General features: G+C 42.4%; 1 protein-coding gene across 1 annotated transcript; it reads left to right on the top strand.

Moving 5' to 3' along the window:
- Positions 1-1902: 1902 nt before the first annotated feature.
- On the top strand, positions 1903-16678 carry slc18a2 (solute carrier family 18 member 2; the record flags this gene model as incomplete). Its single annotated transcript, XM_079729326.1, is given in 17 exon segments — positions 1903-1959; positions 2176-2193; positions 2195-2429; positions 3442-3811; positions 6307-6365; positions 6480-6563; positions 7799-7891; positions 7979-8068; positions 8199-8242; positions 9916-9976; positions 10698-10793; positions 11473-11551; positions 12673-12724; positions 13143-13206; positions 13871-13990; positions 15596-15729; positions 16571-16678. Coding segments are annotated over 17 exon segments (1764 nt in total).
- Between the last annotated feature and the right edge of the window lie 705 nt (positions 16679-17383).

A 17383-nucleotide genomic window follows, 5' to 3' on the forward strand; every position in this document is an offset into this window, starting at 1 on the left:
CATACAGTAGGATACAGACACTGACACCCAGCCACGCAGTCAGCAGTTGCACATTAAAATCCGATATGGTAGTTATTGTGAGCCAGTGTAGAGTGGTGAGATTAGAAGTTATGTGCTCAGATCTTCTCATTCTAGTCAGTATTCTCTCTAGCTGCAGCGGTCTATACAAGCTGGAGGCTTTTTGTGGAAGAGTTAGGTAACCCAGAGATTAGTTAATCAGGAATATAGATTTGAATATCGTCAGCATAACAGTGGAAGCCAATTCTGTAGCCGTGGATAATATCACCAAAAGGACGCATGTACATTTAAAAAAGCAGTGGACCAAGGATCGACCCTTGATGGATACCAACACTTAGTTGCAATATTTTGATTCTGATCCATCACAGAGAACATGGATATAATACCTGTGAGAAGATCTAAACCAGCGAAGATCAGAACCTTTGATGCCAACATAGTGGTCGAGACGATAAAGAAGAATGCCATGGTTGATTGTGTCGAAGGCAGCACTGAGGTCAAGCAACACTAGAACAGAGCTTTCATTGCTATCCATAGTCGCGAGAAGATCATTTGCCACTCTTGTCACAGTAGTTTCAGTGGAAAGGAAAGTCCTGAAATGGTTCAAATAGGTTGTTCGTCATCAGGTGACATCAGGTATGGTTTGCTACAATCCTTTCCAGTACTTTAGAAATTAAAGGAAGTTCAGCCAAAGAGATTTTGGTGGACTGCAGGAGGGTTGCTTCAGGGTGGACACTTGGTGCTGGCTGAGTCAGATGGAGATGACAGGCATCAATTCTTTACTAATGGATTAGATTTTGTGTTCAAATAATTCGATTAATTGGATGCTGAGAGGGAGGAGCCCAAATTCTGAGTATGTTTTTGAGTCAGTTCTTATTGACGTTGACTACACTGGAGAAGTAGGCGTCCCTGGAAGTAGGCGTTCCTGGAAGTAGTTAATGCAGTTTTGGAGATGAGCAGGCTGTCATGCCAGGCAGAATGAAAGGACTTCAAGTTGATTTGAGCACTATTTGCCTTCTAGTATTCTGCAGCTTCGCTTCAGGGTGCTAGTGTCTTCAGTGAACCCGGGTGCTGTTTGTTTTCATTGATTGCTTTTTAATTACAAGTGGAGCAACATATTTGATGGCTGTAGATAATGCACTGTTAAAGTCATCAAGAGACTATCCACAGAGACAGATCTAGGCTTTATTCACTTTTAGAAATTGCAATGAGCACCATAAAAGCAGAGTCCTCAATAATTGAAAGATGACCGTCATGGTCTCTTTTGAATTTTGATCAAAGTTTAAAAGCTCTATACAAAGTGGGTTTGGGTATGGGACAGATTGGGGCTTAGAGTTACTGATAGTCAAGTCAAGTCAAATTTATACAAATTTGTCCCGACAACAAATCTATAGTTGTAGGGATCATAACTCACCACAAGATGAAGCCATTGAGTCATGCAGGAGGCTCCGCACGCTCTTCACAAGCTTCCAACTCGGATATATGAAAGCAAAAAAACATCAACTTTAATGGCCAATGTTTAATTGATCCGTTGATAGTTTAATTGATCTTTTTTTATTCGAGGGAAGAAACAAGAGGCTTGGCTACTGCCAATTGATCTATCATCTCACCTCTTCCCACTGTAATTATAAGTACTTTTTAATATTTATCCAACTTCAAAAATAGGTTAAAGCTGTCATCTGATATTGACACGACAAAATAAAATCTCATATTGAATACACGTGGAGGGCAATGAAATTATTAGAAACTATTCAGTGTATGTCTAGAAGACCAATCGTAAAGGCCAATTTTTGCTTATTATTGTGCTACAGTCTGCGTAGCGGGAACAGTCTACTCCACACAAAGGTTGAGTGACGTCAAGGACCCGTCAAGTAGGGACAGCTTCTGATGCGTCTCTCGTCAGTGCAACAGAGGAAAAAGGGAATTAGCCTGTGCGCATGTAAGGTAAGATTCTTTTTCAAAAAAAATCCTCAGGTTTCTGTCATTATACGTTTCAAATGTTTTGTTGCAATCCGTGAACTTGTGTGGACTTTTACGCACAACTTTTTAGGCCTATTATGAGACCCATTCAATGTTTCTTTTCATGAGCAAAGGTTATGATATCCATTTTCATCCGGCTAAGGTAGAATACATGTCCTAATGGTGTTTGCTATGCTACAGGTGGTGTGCTTCTCTCTATGAGGTTTCTGACTCCCGCCCTCTGTCTCCAAAAGAAGCGGACACGCGTGTGTTTTCCAAAGGGCGAACATCTCCTACGCTCTCTCCCGTGGGGACTGCAGTCATGGGGATACTAGACGCAGTCCGGCAGCTCAAGTTGATAACATGGCTCCGAGAAGAGAGGCAATCGAGGAAACTAATTCTCTTCATCGTTTTTGTCGCTCTGCTTCTGGACAACATGCTTCTCACAGTGGTCGGTACGTAGGGAACCTCATTTTATTCACCTATTCGATACCCTTGATCTAAATAAGATGACCGTTGGTGTTAATATTAAGCGAACTTGGAAATCTTAATCCCTTAGAATGGTAAAAATCTTGTACCATAAGCGAGATATAATTGGATATTGTGCAACAAATTGGACAAAAAAAAAAAAATTGGACCATTCAATTGTCCCCACTGCTGCTGGCTCTTTTGCATGGTTCGTTTAGCGTATGTTCATTTATAATAATTATCTGCCTAGGATACCCATGCTCTCTATCTGCAAGCACCACCTTGTTAAGATTGGGTATTTTATAACTTATTATTAAAGACATTCGGATATATTAGGAATATTTTTGTAAGGCATTATTAGCAGACTCATTACGCACGTCTACGCATAGCGATAACTATGGCCTTGATGGTGTGATAAATATAAATGTCTTTTCTTTTTTGACCAGCCTCCTTAGATCCTAACCTTGAACGTTTTTATGATGGTCTGTTCTTTTTTCTCCGAACAAATCAACCGAAACAGCTCGATCTGAAGGCTCCATTACGCACGGACGCGCGTGGTGTAATTAGACAGAGCGGGGTCGTCGCTGCTATCAAAAGGCGCCGAAGGCTTGGATTATTTTCTCAGTTTCCCCGGTTAACCTTATAATTATTATCTATAATAGACTGAAAGGTTTTTTTTATTATATCAACAAAAACAAACATGTAATATAGCCTATCAGTGACCGCAGAGCCGGAAATGTGTGTATTTGTGCAAATAAACTGAACAGAACCCATTAATCTATTAAACAAATATTGTCATTCTCGTCATAAAAAGTCTAATGCTGATTTGGAATCGAAATTTCTTTTGTTGTGAGTCAAATAAAGTATTAAAAATTAATAAATAGAATAAAGGGAAAAAAGGAAGAAAGAGATAAAGACAACAACAGATGTAGGACCTAAAGCGTTAAACATTATAACAGCCATGAACTGAACCCCTCATTGTGTTCCCCGCCTCGCCAGTGCCCATCATCCCCAGCTACCTGTACACCATGGACGATACCCCGGTCCCCGTGGTGAGGAACAGCACAACGGCGCCCCAAAGCAGCGGCCCCGGCAGCTTCCAGAGCATCGTCTCCTTGTATGACAACACCGTCCAGGTTACCGGCGGGAACGCCACGGCTCAGCCTTCCTCAGACCGGAACCTCCCACTCTCCATTGCCAACACCGCTGCGCCAACGACACCGGTGACCTGGACACCCCAGCCCATTGACGACTGCCCCAACTCCAGCAAGAAGTTACTTAATGAGAACGTCAAGGTGGGGCTGCTGTTTGCCTCCAAGGCCACTGTTCAGCTGATCACCAACCCCTTCATCGGGCCGCTGACCAATAGGTAGGGTTCACTTTACACAGGCTTGTGTTTCTGTGGCAAACTGTTTAGAAATACTAACGACACGAATAAACCGTTGTCGTCCCGTTTTTTGTGTGTGTTGTGACATTGATTACTAGTAACACCGTTTGCCTGTGTAGGGGGAATTGGCTATGCTGACTCTAAGACATGTTTCAAGCTCTTGGAACATGACCGTTTTCTACCAGGCGTTAACTGTCAACGACCAGGGCCTGTCAAACTACGCTTACTTTATCGATGCACACCGCACGGACACGCACACACACACAGTAGTGTGTTCCAGACAATAATGTTTTTTTAAAAAAACCTCAAGAAGTAACCTAGAGGGGTAATTGTAGCTTACAGTCAAAGCAAAGGACTTGTAAAAAAAAATATACGGAATGAGAAGGTTTACTCTGATTCCTCTCTATCCGAGCGAGACAGTCAGCCAGTCAGAGGTCCTTACAGCATTCTGCAAAACTTCTTATCAGAAGGCAAATCTACAGGAAATTGGACAGAAAGACCAACAACAGACTCCATTCTCTATGTTCTGTTTAGGATAATCAGATGTTGTGTATAATAACGATGTTTGTGTAATGTTATTCTGTGGCCATATACTGTCATGTCTGTTTCAGCAGCAGACATCCAACTGAATCAAACAGAGCAAAATGATTCCCAAAATGATTTTTTTCTCCTTACTGAATCAATCATGTGACTCGTGTGTGTGTGCGTGTGTGCGTGTGTGTGTGTGTGTGTGTGCGCTTGCGTGAGTGCATGTGTTTGTGCGTGTGATCATTCTTAGCCTGTGCATGTGTGCATGTATGTTGACACATGTTTGAACTTTAACATAAATGTCAATATAATCTACCACCTTTTTACACAGAAATATTTTATATTCAGTTACATAATTCCCATAGATATCTCTCTGTGCAGCCTTTTCAGAACAGAATAGTCATACGATGTGTCATGCGGTTTTTGTTCTGAACAATGAGATTTGGAACAGGAACTCTGAAGAAATAGGATAGAACGCTTGCTTTACAGACAAATTACTGCATTGTCGCAAGATTAAGTCAGTTTATCCATAGCAAGTTAATGTTAGGAAACTAAAACAACAAACATTTTTCATCAGCCCTTTGGGTTATATACAGTTTTCTACCTATACCTATTCTGAATATCAAAAAAATGCATGATAGATTGTCTATCAAAAGGCATAAGTCATGCCTTACACTCTCATGTAAAGAGAGTGATATGCCTGAAGGTTCTAGGTTCTATAGTTCTAGAGTGCTAGGGCTGAAAGTTTAAGGTTATTTAGAATGAGATGGCTAACAAATACATGCTCTATAGTTCTAGAGGGCAATGGTTAATTATCGTTTGGTTCTAAATAAGAAGATGTCTGCTTGATCTAGGTTCTATAGTTCTCCAAAGGGTGCTATGGGGGAAGGTTCTATGGTTCTATGGAATATGATGGCTAACAGATCTAGATTCTATAGTTTAATAGTGTGCTATGGTTGGAAGGGTTCTATGGTTCTAATTCGAAAGGTAGTTCATCATAGGATCATCCATATAGAGAGACATGATATGGGGTTCATCCATATAGAGAGACATGGGGTTCAGACATGATATTTGTAAAGGGTTCATAGGTCTACACATTATTGGGGATAAATGTTATATGGTTGTATAGTGAGGAGAGTGCTATGGCTGTGTCACATGCCATACGTAAGGTGGTGTAGTTCAAGACAGTGCTGTGGGTGCTTCTGACATGGTTTTAATGAGATTGGAATACTATGGTCACATGTGAGTTGTTTCAATTGTGAATAGGGTACTATGGCTAAGTGTGACATGGCTCTATTTTGTAGACAGTGCTATAGCTGAATGCTGTGGTTCCATTAGGGATATAAGTCTGTTTAAAGGTTGCATGGTTCAAGAGAGTTCAATACATGGTTCTGTAGCTCTAGAGAGTGCTACAGGTTATAGTTCTAAAGTTCAAAAGAGTGCCTTGTTTGAAGGTGCTATGGCTCTGTAGTTCTATAGAGTGCTAAGGGTGATGGTTTTGTAGTTCTATAGTTAGGGGATGCTATGGCTTAAGGTACTACAGCTCCAAAGGGGGCTATGAACGAAGGTTATTTTGGCAGAGCACACCTCTGGAAGCAGCCATTACATCCCAGGCAGCCAGATATGCTGTAATTGAGGCACAAAATAGAATCCTATTATCCTGTAGCGTCTTTCTCTCTTGACAAAGGGCAGTGCAAGCCAACTCATGCATGTCAGCTTGCTGTGTACAAACACTCATGTATCCTCAGAGATTGGCTTATTTTAGACAACCGATTTCAATTAAGGATTTTCGTGTTCTCTGCCGTGTTTTTATTATGGCAATATGAATCATACTTAAAGCCCCAGCTGAAATCTGCCAAGTGCTCTTTTTAGGGACTTAGCATGAATTTTATGTTTAGATTTCCCCTTAGCCATATGTATAAAAAAAACATATTTTTGTGTCCTTACAGAATAGGATACCAGCTTCCGATATTCATTGGCTTTTGTATCATGTTCCTCTCCACTATTAGTAAGTCTGCCACTAAATCTCTTCACAAACAAAACCCTTTATTAATTACGAAATGAATGGGCCATTGACATCAATGCCTTTGATTTGTTTGTCTGTGTGTGTGCTGTGGTTCAGTGTTTGCCTTCTCATCGAGCTACACGCTGCTGTTCCTGGCCAGGTCTCTGCAGGGGGTCGGTTCCTCCTGCTCCTCTGTGGCTGGTGAGCAAGATCCTCTTCATTCATCGTCTCGGTATCACAACAGTGCAAGAGCCCCATTTTATCTCTCGAAGAAACATTATCACACACCATCACAAACACACAGGATGGAAAACAATTTACGTGTCAGTGGATGTCTTTTACATGCAGGCTAGACTTGGTAGAATTTGGTTCATACTCCTGCCGGGTGATTGGATCGAAGCCCAAGCTCTTCTTTTCCTGGAATTTGCTGCTATGCAAACATATCTTTACAAGCACCAATCAGGCACCTTAATGGGCAGGACTCATCCCCCCCAAGCCTAATCCCAAAGGTGTGTGGGGTCATTCATCTCGTTATCCACTTCCTCCCTTCCTCTTATACTGAAGCATCTCCAAAAGGCTTCATCATTACCTCCACTTGCACCTCACTGGTGGCAAGACGCAACCCCATGCTTCACCTCACTTGAGAAAACGGTCTGCCTCTCCTTGGAGGACCAAGCCAGAGTTCGAACGTGCCTGGCAGCCCCTAGCATGTCCACAGTGGCCAAACCATGCTGGAGCTCCTGCACCATGTTTCTGTTGGAAGCCCTGGTCTTGAAGGAGTATGTAAATGAGAAGGCAATCTTCCTAATCTGTCCTCCAGTACTAAAGGGGAGACACAGTTCCTTTCATTTCAAACCCGTATTACAGGATGCTGAGTCTCATGTCCATGTTTTGAACCCTTTCCTAAGACATTTCCATCCCCAGGAAACTTCCCCCCTCCTAGCTGCTGTCCATATCTATCACCCAGTCTCATCCTGGAAGTCCCTGGCCTTGTCAGGGGTCAGCCCTGGGTCAATGCAGAACCTGACATCCAGGGATTTAGTTTTGACCGCTGGGTCAATGTACATCAGACAGCTTTCTCGCAGGAGCCCCGGTCAGGGTTCACAAGAAGTTGGTGGTCGTTATATCATATCATTCAACTACAGGTCGCTCCTTCATAGCCATAGCCATAACCAGATCCATTCCTCTGCCTTCTACAGCTTTTCTCCAAATGCAACCCACTTGGACTGCTTCACAGAGAAGCTGTTTTTTGATTGGCTGTATTAAAACGAGACCGAGAAGTCTATTCTTGCATGTTATTATACTAGAGGCAATTTATCTATTGTTGCAGGAGATGTTAGAAATTGATGAATATAATCGCATAATCCTCTGCCTGATCTCTTCCATGGTGATACCTGACGGCTGTGTCGCTGTGTGGCTGTCTGGTTGTCGTGCAGGGATGGGCATGCTGGCCAGTGTTTACACGGATGACGAGGAGAGGGGTCACGCTATTGGGATAGCCCTGGGCGGTCTGGCGCTAGGTGTACTAGGTGTGTAAACAACACTGGCAGGCTTTTAAACACACGTTAAAATGCCCGGCCCAATTGACGAACATCACTTCTCTCTCTTTATCACAGTTGGGCCACCGTTCGGCAGTGTGATGTACGAGTTTGTCGGAAAGACCGCCCCATTTCTCATTTTGGCCTTTCTGGCCTTGTTTGACGGAGGTAAGTTATTTTTGGTATCATTCTTGTGGAATATTGATTATCTCTGTGTGTCAACTTTTTTTTACAACTATTGCAGGATTTTGTCTTCAAGGGGTGTTATTTTGAAATGAGTGTTTGTCTGCATTTTCAGCTCTGCAGCTCTTTATTCTACAACCTACCAAGGTGGAGCCAGAGGTGAGCCATCCTCCCACCTAGTCAGAGCTAGTTCTTCTGAAGGCCTTTTGTGTTTTCTCTCTGCATTAAAGGTGTTTCCAGCAGTGGGCAGTTTCTCTAGTAGGAACTACCACAAGCCTCACTTAAAACACTTATTTAGAGATACAAAAACTTAATTTTTCCGACTCAATAAAGAAAGGGAAATCATTGTAGCTGCCATATGCATAAGCGAGTCTCATATATTGTTGCCTGCAGACCTACTGATGCACATGCTTGGCCTGTGACAGACCTTGGCCCTTCAAGTGTGGTTATTAAGGGATCAAGCTTTGTCAACACAGGTGTGTAATTTGTGCCTTTAAAGGTGTATTGACGGACACATGGTGAGTGTGAATCAACAGCTCAATGTCTGAACCTGGGGTCTCAAGTATGAAAATAACAGCTTCAAGCGTGTGTCTGAAGTTATAGGCAGCTCGATTTTTACTTGTGTCGTTGGTGAATGATTTGAATTGAATCCAGGGAAAATCTTGAAGAAAAACTGTGGCTTAAATCTTCCTGATAATTATACTGCAACCCAGAAGCCATCAAAACATTTTTGTTGTGTGTGTGTTACCTCACGCAACAATAAGTTGTGAGAGGCAAACACTTTTGTAGACACACTATTGTGGAGGTGTCACATCATTGGCTGGTTTGGTTGTTATGTGGACTTTTAGGAATGTTCACCTTTCATAACATCTGAGCTTGGGGGTTTAACTGCAAAGAACAACATCGTTTGTGCGTATTCATCATTCAAGGGGCGAGTGTCATGAAGATTGTTTGTGGGCTAATTAAGCTAATTGGTGAGTTCCATGAGAGTATGTTGCAACAGAGGATCAGGAAAGGTACACAACCCACCAACGTGCCCTTTTGTTATTCCATTAAAGTTCCACTCCAGTAGAATAACCTCCTCTTCATTATAAACCAGCTGGGTTTAAGAGGAGTCCTGCAATGCTCACTAATTAGCTTATAAGCCCTCAAACGAACTTCATGCCGCTAGCCCTTCAATGGGTATATATGCACTAAAGATGTTGTGGTCAGGAATAGAAGATACACAATCCACCATGCCCTGGTATTATTACATTGACTCCAGCTGAATTAACTGTAAGCTATTTAAAATGTGTTCATTTCTAGGATTGGGATTTCTTAGATGAGCATGTCCTAGAGGTCTACATGTGACTCTGATGAGTGAGACAGGGGATTATCATGTGAATGGGTTTTGAGGTGGTTCAGATGCCTGTGAAATAGTTAACCCTGAAATCAACGAAGAACTCAAAAGAGTCCAAAGACACAAGCATAATGGAGTCACTCACCCAATCAGTTATTAGTGTCAAACACAGAGATTTTAAAACACCATGACGCATGTGCTGGTTCGCTGGCCCAGCCCCACCTATCCTTCGTATTGCTACAACAGCTGTGAACCGAGACAGGAGAAGCGCTAGAGTACAAATTGCATCTCAAATGTAGGACACATTTTCAGAGGTGTTGAATTTTTAAAAGGAACTTTGTGTTCATGCAGCACTTATACTTTTGGTAGCTGCTCCAAAATTGCTCGTATGCTTGAATAGTTCTCAGCCTCACCTGTAAAGTAGCTTTGGAAGGAAGCAACCAACGCTATACCGAGACTAAATGTAGCCCTAAATGTTCTTTGTCCCGTACAGAACCAGAAAGGAACCTCACTGATCAACCTCATGAAAGATCCCTACATTATCATCGCAGCTGGTAAGACACAAGAAATATATAAACACACAGATACATATGTACACCTATACAACCAAGCACGTGAAGATAGGTGTAGAGTGAGGTTAATGTAGAGGAAGTGGAAGGCATTTATTATGTATTCTTGGAGGATTTGTTCTTGAAGACCGGCATATGACCGCTACAAAACCAGGGTGAGTCATTGATCCCAGGATTTAGGGCAGACGTGTGTGTGTGTGGAATTGGTTTCTGAAGTGTGGTGTGTGTGTATGTGTTGTCATCCCTGTAGCTGTCACGTGAGGCTGCATACATGTCGGGCTATTTATGTGTGTGTGTGTGTGTGTGTGTGTGTGTGTGTGTGTGTGTGTGTGTGTGCGTGTGTATTCTGCTATGAGAGGAAGAGTATAATGGAGAGAGCTGGAGAAAAACAGAATAGGAGAGAGGGAGGGAGGTATTGAAGAGTGGAAGATGAAACAAATCTCTCGCCACCTGTCTGTCTCTCTGATCAACCTCACCACCGTTCTGTCTCTCTTATCACATGCCGGTCTCTCTTACACCTGTCTGTCTCTCTGATCACTCTCACCACCTGTCGTTCTCTCCATCTCCTATCTGTGTCTCTCCAGGGTCACAGCTCTAACCTGTCTGTGTGCACCCTGTCCATCCTTTACATGTCTGTTCATAACCTGTGTGCGTGTGCCTGTGTGTGTGTGTGTGTGTGTGTGTGTGTGTCTGTTCGTCCGTCCAGGGGCAATCTGTTTTGGGAACATGGCTATAGCCATGATGGAGCCCACCCTGCCTATCTGGATGATGGAGACCATGTGTGCACGGAAATGGCAGCTAGGTATGTCATCCAACCCTATGCTATATATGAAGCATCCGAACAACCCACACATTTATACTAACGCTGTATGTGTGCATATGATATTTCACATATAAAAAAAATCTAGAAATAGATTATTATTTTATACATTAGAGGTGACATGCATCACCTCAGCCAAGGTTTTCTATCATTATTGCAATGAAGACCCACTTATTACAATATTAAATCGTTATTTTCAGGAAATAATGTTCTGCTACCATCTAATATCTCTAATGCGTAATATCTCAAGTAAATAAATACAAACCATGGGGTAGCTGCTGGTGATTGTGGGGGTTGATAGAGCAGTGGTGGGGTTGGAGGGAAGGGGGAGTGGGGGGGTCGTTCGATGGCGTTCCTTCGACAGGATATTACAGCGAGGCGTGCTGGCAGGGGGAAGGTGCTCGGCTCTTTATTACAAATGGCGGGAAATGCTCACGCAGCTTAGAGATGAAGCCCCCGATAGCAGGGCACACTTATCTAGGACCCTCACCTCAACACACACACACACACACACACACACACACACACACACACACACACACACACACACACACACACACACACACACACACACACACACACACACACACACACACACACACACACAAACACACAAACACACGTTGGATCCAATAACCTGATCTATCTGTCCTGTGTCCAGGTGTTGCCTTCTTGCCTGCGTCCATCTCCTACCTCATTGGAACCAACATCTTCGGGACGTTGGCTAACAAGATTGGGAGGTGAGAAGGGAAATTAACTCTGAGATGTTGTTATTGCGTTTTTTTTTCCCTTCTTCCAACTAGTCTTATTTATCTTGCTTGGCTCAGCTTGCGGGCCTCTCTGCTCTTAGTTCCTCTTAAAGAGTGAAAACACGTTGTTTCGCTCTCTCAGCTGCCACTAATCCACTCCTACAAATTCGGACATGTATCTGTTTAACAAACTCTCTAAACTACTATAACTATTTTATTGATTAAAGATGGCTTAATCTCAATCTATAGAGTTATGGATTATAGACATGAGGTTATGGATTAGAGCCATTTAATTATTACCTAGATGGAAGGTGATTGATGATGATAGATGAAGGGTAAACGGTAAACGGAATGCCTTCATAGAGCGCTTTTCAAACCTGTGGCCCCTGAAAGCGCCACAACAATATTGCCTCACATTCAACCATACGAACACCGAGAGCGGCGTCAACCATGCAAGGCAAGAGCCATTTATCGAGAGCACTTAGGGTAGGTGTCTTTCGCAGAGACACTAGGGGATTAAACATGGGGATTCAACAAGCAACCCACCGGCTGCCAGACAACTTGATCTACCTCCTGGGCCACTGTCACCCAAAATAAAGATAGTATTAGACATGTAAAATTATGAATTAGAGATACAGAGTTATGTATGAAAGGTGTTCAATTATGGATTAGCGATATGGGGTTATTTATTAAAGATGAGCAATAATGGATTAGAGATAGGGAGCTATAGATTTGAGATATGCATTTATAAAATTGTTTTGTTAAAGGATGGATAAGAGATATGGAGTGAAGGGATAGAGAAATGGAGTTATGGATTAGAGGAATTGAGATATTTATTAAATATGTTTAATTATGGATTAGAGATATTACGTTTTGTATAAGAGGTATGGAGTTATTTTTGAAGATGTTAATTTATGGATTTGAGATATGAAGTTATATTTAGTCATGAATTAGAGATATTAAATTATTAATAATTATTAATTAATATTAAGTTATGGATTAGAGATAATGAGTTATGGATTAGTTATATTAAGTTAAGCATTAGAATGTAGAATGTATGAAGTAATGTATTGGAGATATGCAAATCAGGATGACCTTTTGTTCTCGCCCAGATGGCTGTGCGCTATGATCGGGATGTTCGTGGTGGGGCTGAGTGTAATCTGCGTAAGTACAAAACTTGATTAACATCAAGTGATGGATGATGTCCTACACACATTGTTCAAAAAAATCCAGCCAATTATTTCTAAAAAGGTAATAATTACTCCACTGTCTAAATTCATCATATTCTTAGCTGGACACACAGCATAATTTATAATGGATTTTATAATGACTCATTATATCTAATATGAGTCATGTATAATAATATATGGTTACTTTAAATATTATTCTATGAAATAACGTCATTTTATTTGGCATCATGTGATATACACTAATGAGAAATACAAATGGCTTTGGATAGGATGCAACATGAAAACTTATCAAGTGATAATTTAATGCCTATATAGGGTCTTGATCTGCATTTCAGGTAAATCTAGAGATGCATGTTCATAACAAATACCCAACATCCTGATTCTGTCACTAGGTACCATTTGCAACAAACATCTACGGGCTGATCATTCCAAACTTTGGGGTGGGCTTTGCCATTGGTGAGTACCCCAAACTCCTTATTATCTAGTTTGATGGTACAGTGGATTGCAAGAGTGAGCTAGATGGTACAGTCGTATTAGATGGTGAGCTATATGGTTCAATGGTATATGATAGTAAGCTGGATGCTACAGTGGATAGCGAGATAGATGGTAAACTGTTATATTAATATTGATCTAGGTACACTGGTATACTATGGTCATCCAGAAGAGTAGTATACTATGAGCTAGATGGTACAGGGATGTACTAGTGAGCTAGATGGCACACAGGTATACTATAGTGAGCTAGATGCTACAGTGGTCTACTAAATTGAGCTTGATTTTTACACTGGTATAGTAATATTGAGGTAGATGCTACAGTGTTACACTATTGTGGGCTAAATGGTGCGGTTGTATCCAAAAAGCTGGTATACTATAGTAAACTAGATGGTATACTATAGCGAGCTAGATGGTACAGAGGTATACAGTACATCAGTAATTTCCTACTACGGGTATGTAAACATTTTCCAGGGGGGTCTTGTAAAGGTAGGAATTTTGCTTTGTGACACCTACAAAACAAAAATTACAATGCAAATATAAATATTTTGATGAATGAGTTAGGCTAGGGACGAGGATGATGATGCTGATGCTGATGATGATGATGATGATGATGATGTCTGGACAACAGGAATGGTGGACTCCTCCATGATGCCTATTATGGGATACCTGGTAGACCTGCGCCACGTGTCGGTGTACGGGAGTGTGTACGCCATCGCTGACGTGGCTTTCTGCATGGGGTTCGCTTTGGGTGAGCAGGAACAAACCCTAACCCCATTATCTAACCAAAGCGCTTACACTAACGCTATTAGGAAACCAAAGCCCTAACACCTAACACTATCATCTCACCATAGCGCTTACACTAACGCTATTAGGAAACCAAAGCCCTAACACCTAACACTATCATCTCACCGTAGCGCTTACACTAACCCTATTATCTAACCCTAGCTCTGAGGCCTGACCCTTGCCCTAACCCTATTATCTAACCCTAGCTCTGAGGCCTGACCCTTGCCCTAACCCTACTATCTAACCCTAGCTCTAAGGCCTTACCCTTGCCCTAACCCTATTATCTAACAAAAGTTCTTCCCACAAATTATTTCATGTTAAGGATTGTCTTTTGGTCTGTGCGTTCACGTTGCATTACAAAAACAAGTCCACTCTAACTTTCAGTAAATATATATAGATATATAAGTGATTTGCTACATCTTGAAAGGGGACACATATCGAAAAAAAAACACTTTTTCTGGGATTTGGGGTGTTGTTTTGGGTATCTGGTGCTCCCACACGCATACAAACTTTGAAAAAAGTCTGTACATGATTTTTTGAGTGACATAGGCATTTCTTAAAGTACCCCGCCTACAGTTACCAAACGAGCGAGTCAGTTTCGGCCCCACCTCCTACGTAGGAAGGGGGCACAGTTGAATATTACCTCCCACTTCCCCACTCCCCTCCAATCAGAGCACAGCTAAGATTTTGTGGACCAGCGGACGAGCAGCTCCGGCAGGGGGAACTCTGCGGCAGCTCAGCTCCAGGAGTACAATCCCTTTCTCTGCCGGACTGCCGCCGAGCTCCCCCTGCTGGAGCTGCAGGACTACAGCTGAAGCTTCGGCGGCAGTCTGGAGGAGGAGACATGGAGGAGAAAGGGATTGTACTCCCGGAGCTTAGCAGCCGGACTGCTGCCAAAGCTTTGGCGGCAGTCCGGCAGCTCCGGCACGGGGAGCTCGGCAGCAGTCCGGCAGCTCAGCTCCGGGAGTAAAATCCCTTTCTCCTCCATGTCGCGGTTCATGGACTTCAGAGAGTCAAGGCCAAAGTTCCTTTCCCCCAATTCTTCTCAACCATGGCCGATATATCCCCCACTACGAGTCTTTACTTGTTGTGGAAGTGCCAGGGACGTCAGACGCATTCTATATGATTTATAATATCATCCGAGGCACACATAGCTTTTTGCCGTGATATTAGATATAATATTATAGAAATACCCATATATAATATTATTATGTAGATATAGAGCTCCAGGAGTCCGCAAACGGCAACAACCCCTTCTCCTCCATGGTGTGGTTCACTCTGACAGCTCATTGGTCAATGGGCAGCAGCTCATTTGCAATAAAGCTAGACACCAGAAGCAGCGCATTCTGAAGGTACTGAAACAGAGGGGAATAGCGGTAGGCAATTCTATTTTTCCTAAAAGCTATTTCCAGCAAACAGCTTCAAAACAATGTTTTCTGGAACTCCAATTCTATGTTTAGTTGTTGGGAAAACACCATAATATGGCTCCTTTAATTCTTCACATTAATGAACTGAGGTGTGCCAGCCTGCACGTTGCTCTGACCCACCTCTCTGCGCCTTGTGTTTCCAGGTCCTTCCATTGGAGGCTCCATCGCAGAGAACATCGGCTTCCCCTGGCTGATGACCATTATCGGAATAATCGACATCCTCTTCGCACCTCTCTGCATCTTCCTCAGGAATCCCCCAGGACAGGAGGAGAAAATAGTGAGAATTCAAATGTTCACTCCCAGACACGAAAACACCTCACTTAGCAGTTCACCCCCAGACACAAACAACTGATTACTTTTGAAAGGACATAGTCACGCACAACTTAAAAATATGTCCAGGCAAACCCATACATTTCAAAAAGTGTTGCATCAAGTTGCAAGTCATTTTGGCCAAGGTTTGTTTTCTTGAACTCACTCTTTTGTCTTCAACAAATATTCCACAGAGGGAAAATTGTGTCAACAAAGATTAGGAGACCCTGCATAACGGATCCTGAGAACAGGAAAGCAGGGTCACAATGTAGGAAAGCATGTAATGCTTGCCTTGGACGTTAACCAGTAACCAACCACACACACACACACACACACACACACACACACACACGTGTATTAACTGATCTTGGATGTAAACATGAATTTAAGGGAGAATAAGAGAATTACAGTTCTTAAACAGACGCTGAATAATCTATCGCTAAAAATAATCTATATTCTGGTACAGTTTAAATTCAAGTAAAATATATGAAATGTATTTATGTTAATGTGGAAGTAAATTTACTTCAAGTTCAATTTCAAGTTCAACTTCAAGTGGTCGGTTATATCAATGTCCTGGTTTGCTAGTGGCTAGACATCATTACCAGTCTGTTCATTAAAGGGACCTTTAAAATAATTGATTTAAAGTACACAATAACTCCTCTTTCCCTCGTGGTGGTTCTGTAGGGGTGTCTTATCCTTCCCAGTCACTAGGGCTCTGAGTGTCACGGGAGTAAAGGGCCTTCAATGACCTCAGGTTCAACCTCCCGATGACCTTCTGACCTCTAAAACCCTTGTGTTCCTCTCCGCAGGCCATCCTGATGGACAGTAACTGCTCAATGAAGACACGGTCATACTCAACACAGGAGTGCCACAACCAGGGGGATGATATGGAGCTGGAGTGCGACGACTACGACTAAAAGCAAGTCGCAGGTCCCAGGTCACAGGTCGCTCCAGAAAGGATCTATATTTTGTTGTACAAAAATCTCAGAAGGCAGAAGAAGAACACAAAGTGGGGAAACGATCGATAAGCGATATGAATCACGATTCACACTACTCTGCAAAGCCGTTTCTATGTGAATGTCTGCGTGTCCGTCGTTGCTGTTATGTGTCCTGTTTAGGCGCCCGTACCGGACCAAACCAAAGTTGTTCTTCAGTGTAAAAGCCCATGGGTGCTGGCCGGCGGCCCGCAGTGTGTTAGTGTCCAGCCAATAGCCTTACAGCAAGGAGGAGCAGGTCAGAAGTGGAGCTTCCTGAGGAGCTTTCTAAGGCGCTTTACAAGAAGGTTCCTGGGGAGGTTCCTCAGGAGGTTCCTAAGGAGCTTCCCAAGGAGCCGACTATGGAGCTTTCTAAGGAAGTTCCTAAGGAGCTTTCTAGAGCTGTCTTAAGGTTTCTAAGGGGGTTTCTAAGTGGTGTGATGTCACTCATGAAGGAGGAGTTGGCTCCTTCAATAATCTTTGAAACACAAACTTGTCTTACTTCAACTCTGGGTCATCGTTATCAGTTTTAACTTTAGCAATGTTTACAAATTATAAACCAATGTCAAATGTCAAAACAATTGTGAATCAGGTAGCAAATTTGATCATTTGTTTTTATAAATATTTATTTTGAATCAATGGTTGAGT

The sequence above is a fragment of the Pollachius pollachius genome (genome assembly GCF_949987615.1).
Source record: "Pollachius pollachius genome assembly, chromosome: 2".
NCBI classification, from domain to species: Eukaryota; Metazoa; Chordata; class Actinopteri; order Gadiformes; family Gadidae; genus Pollachius; species Pollachius pollachius.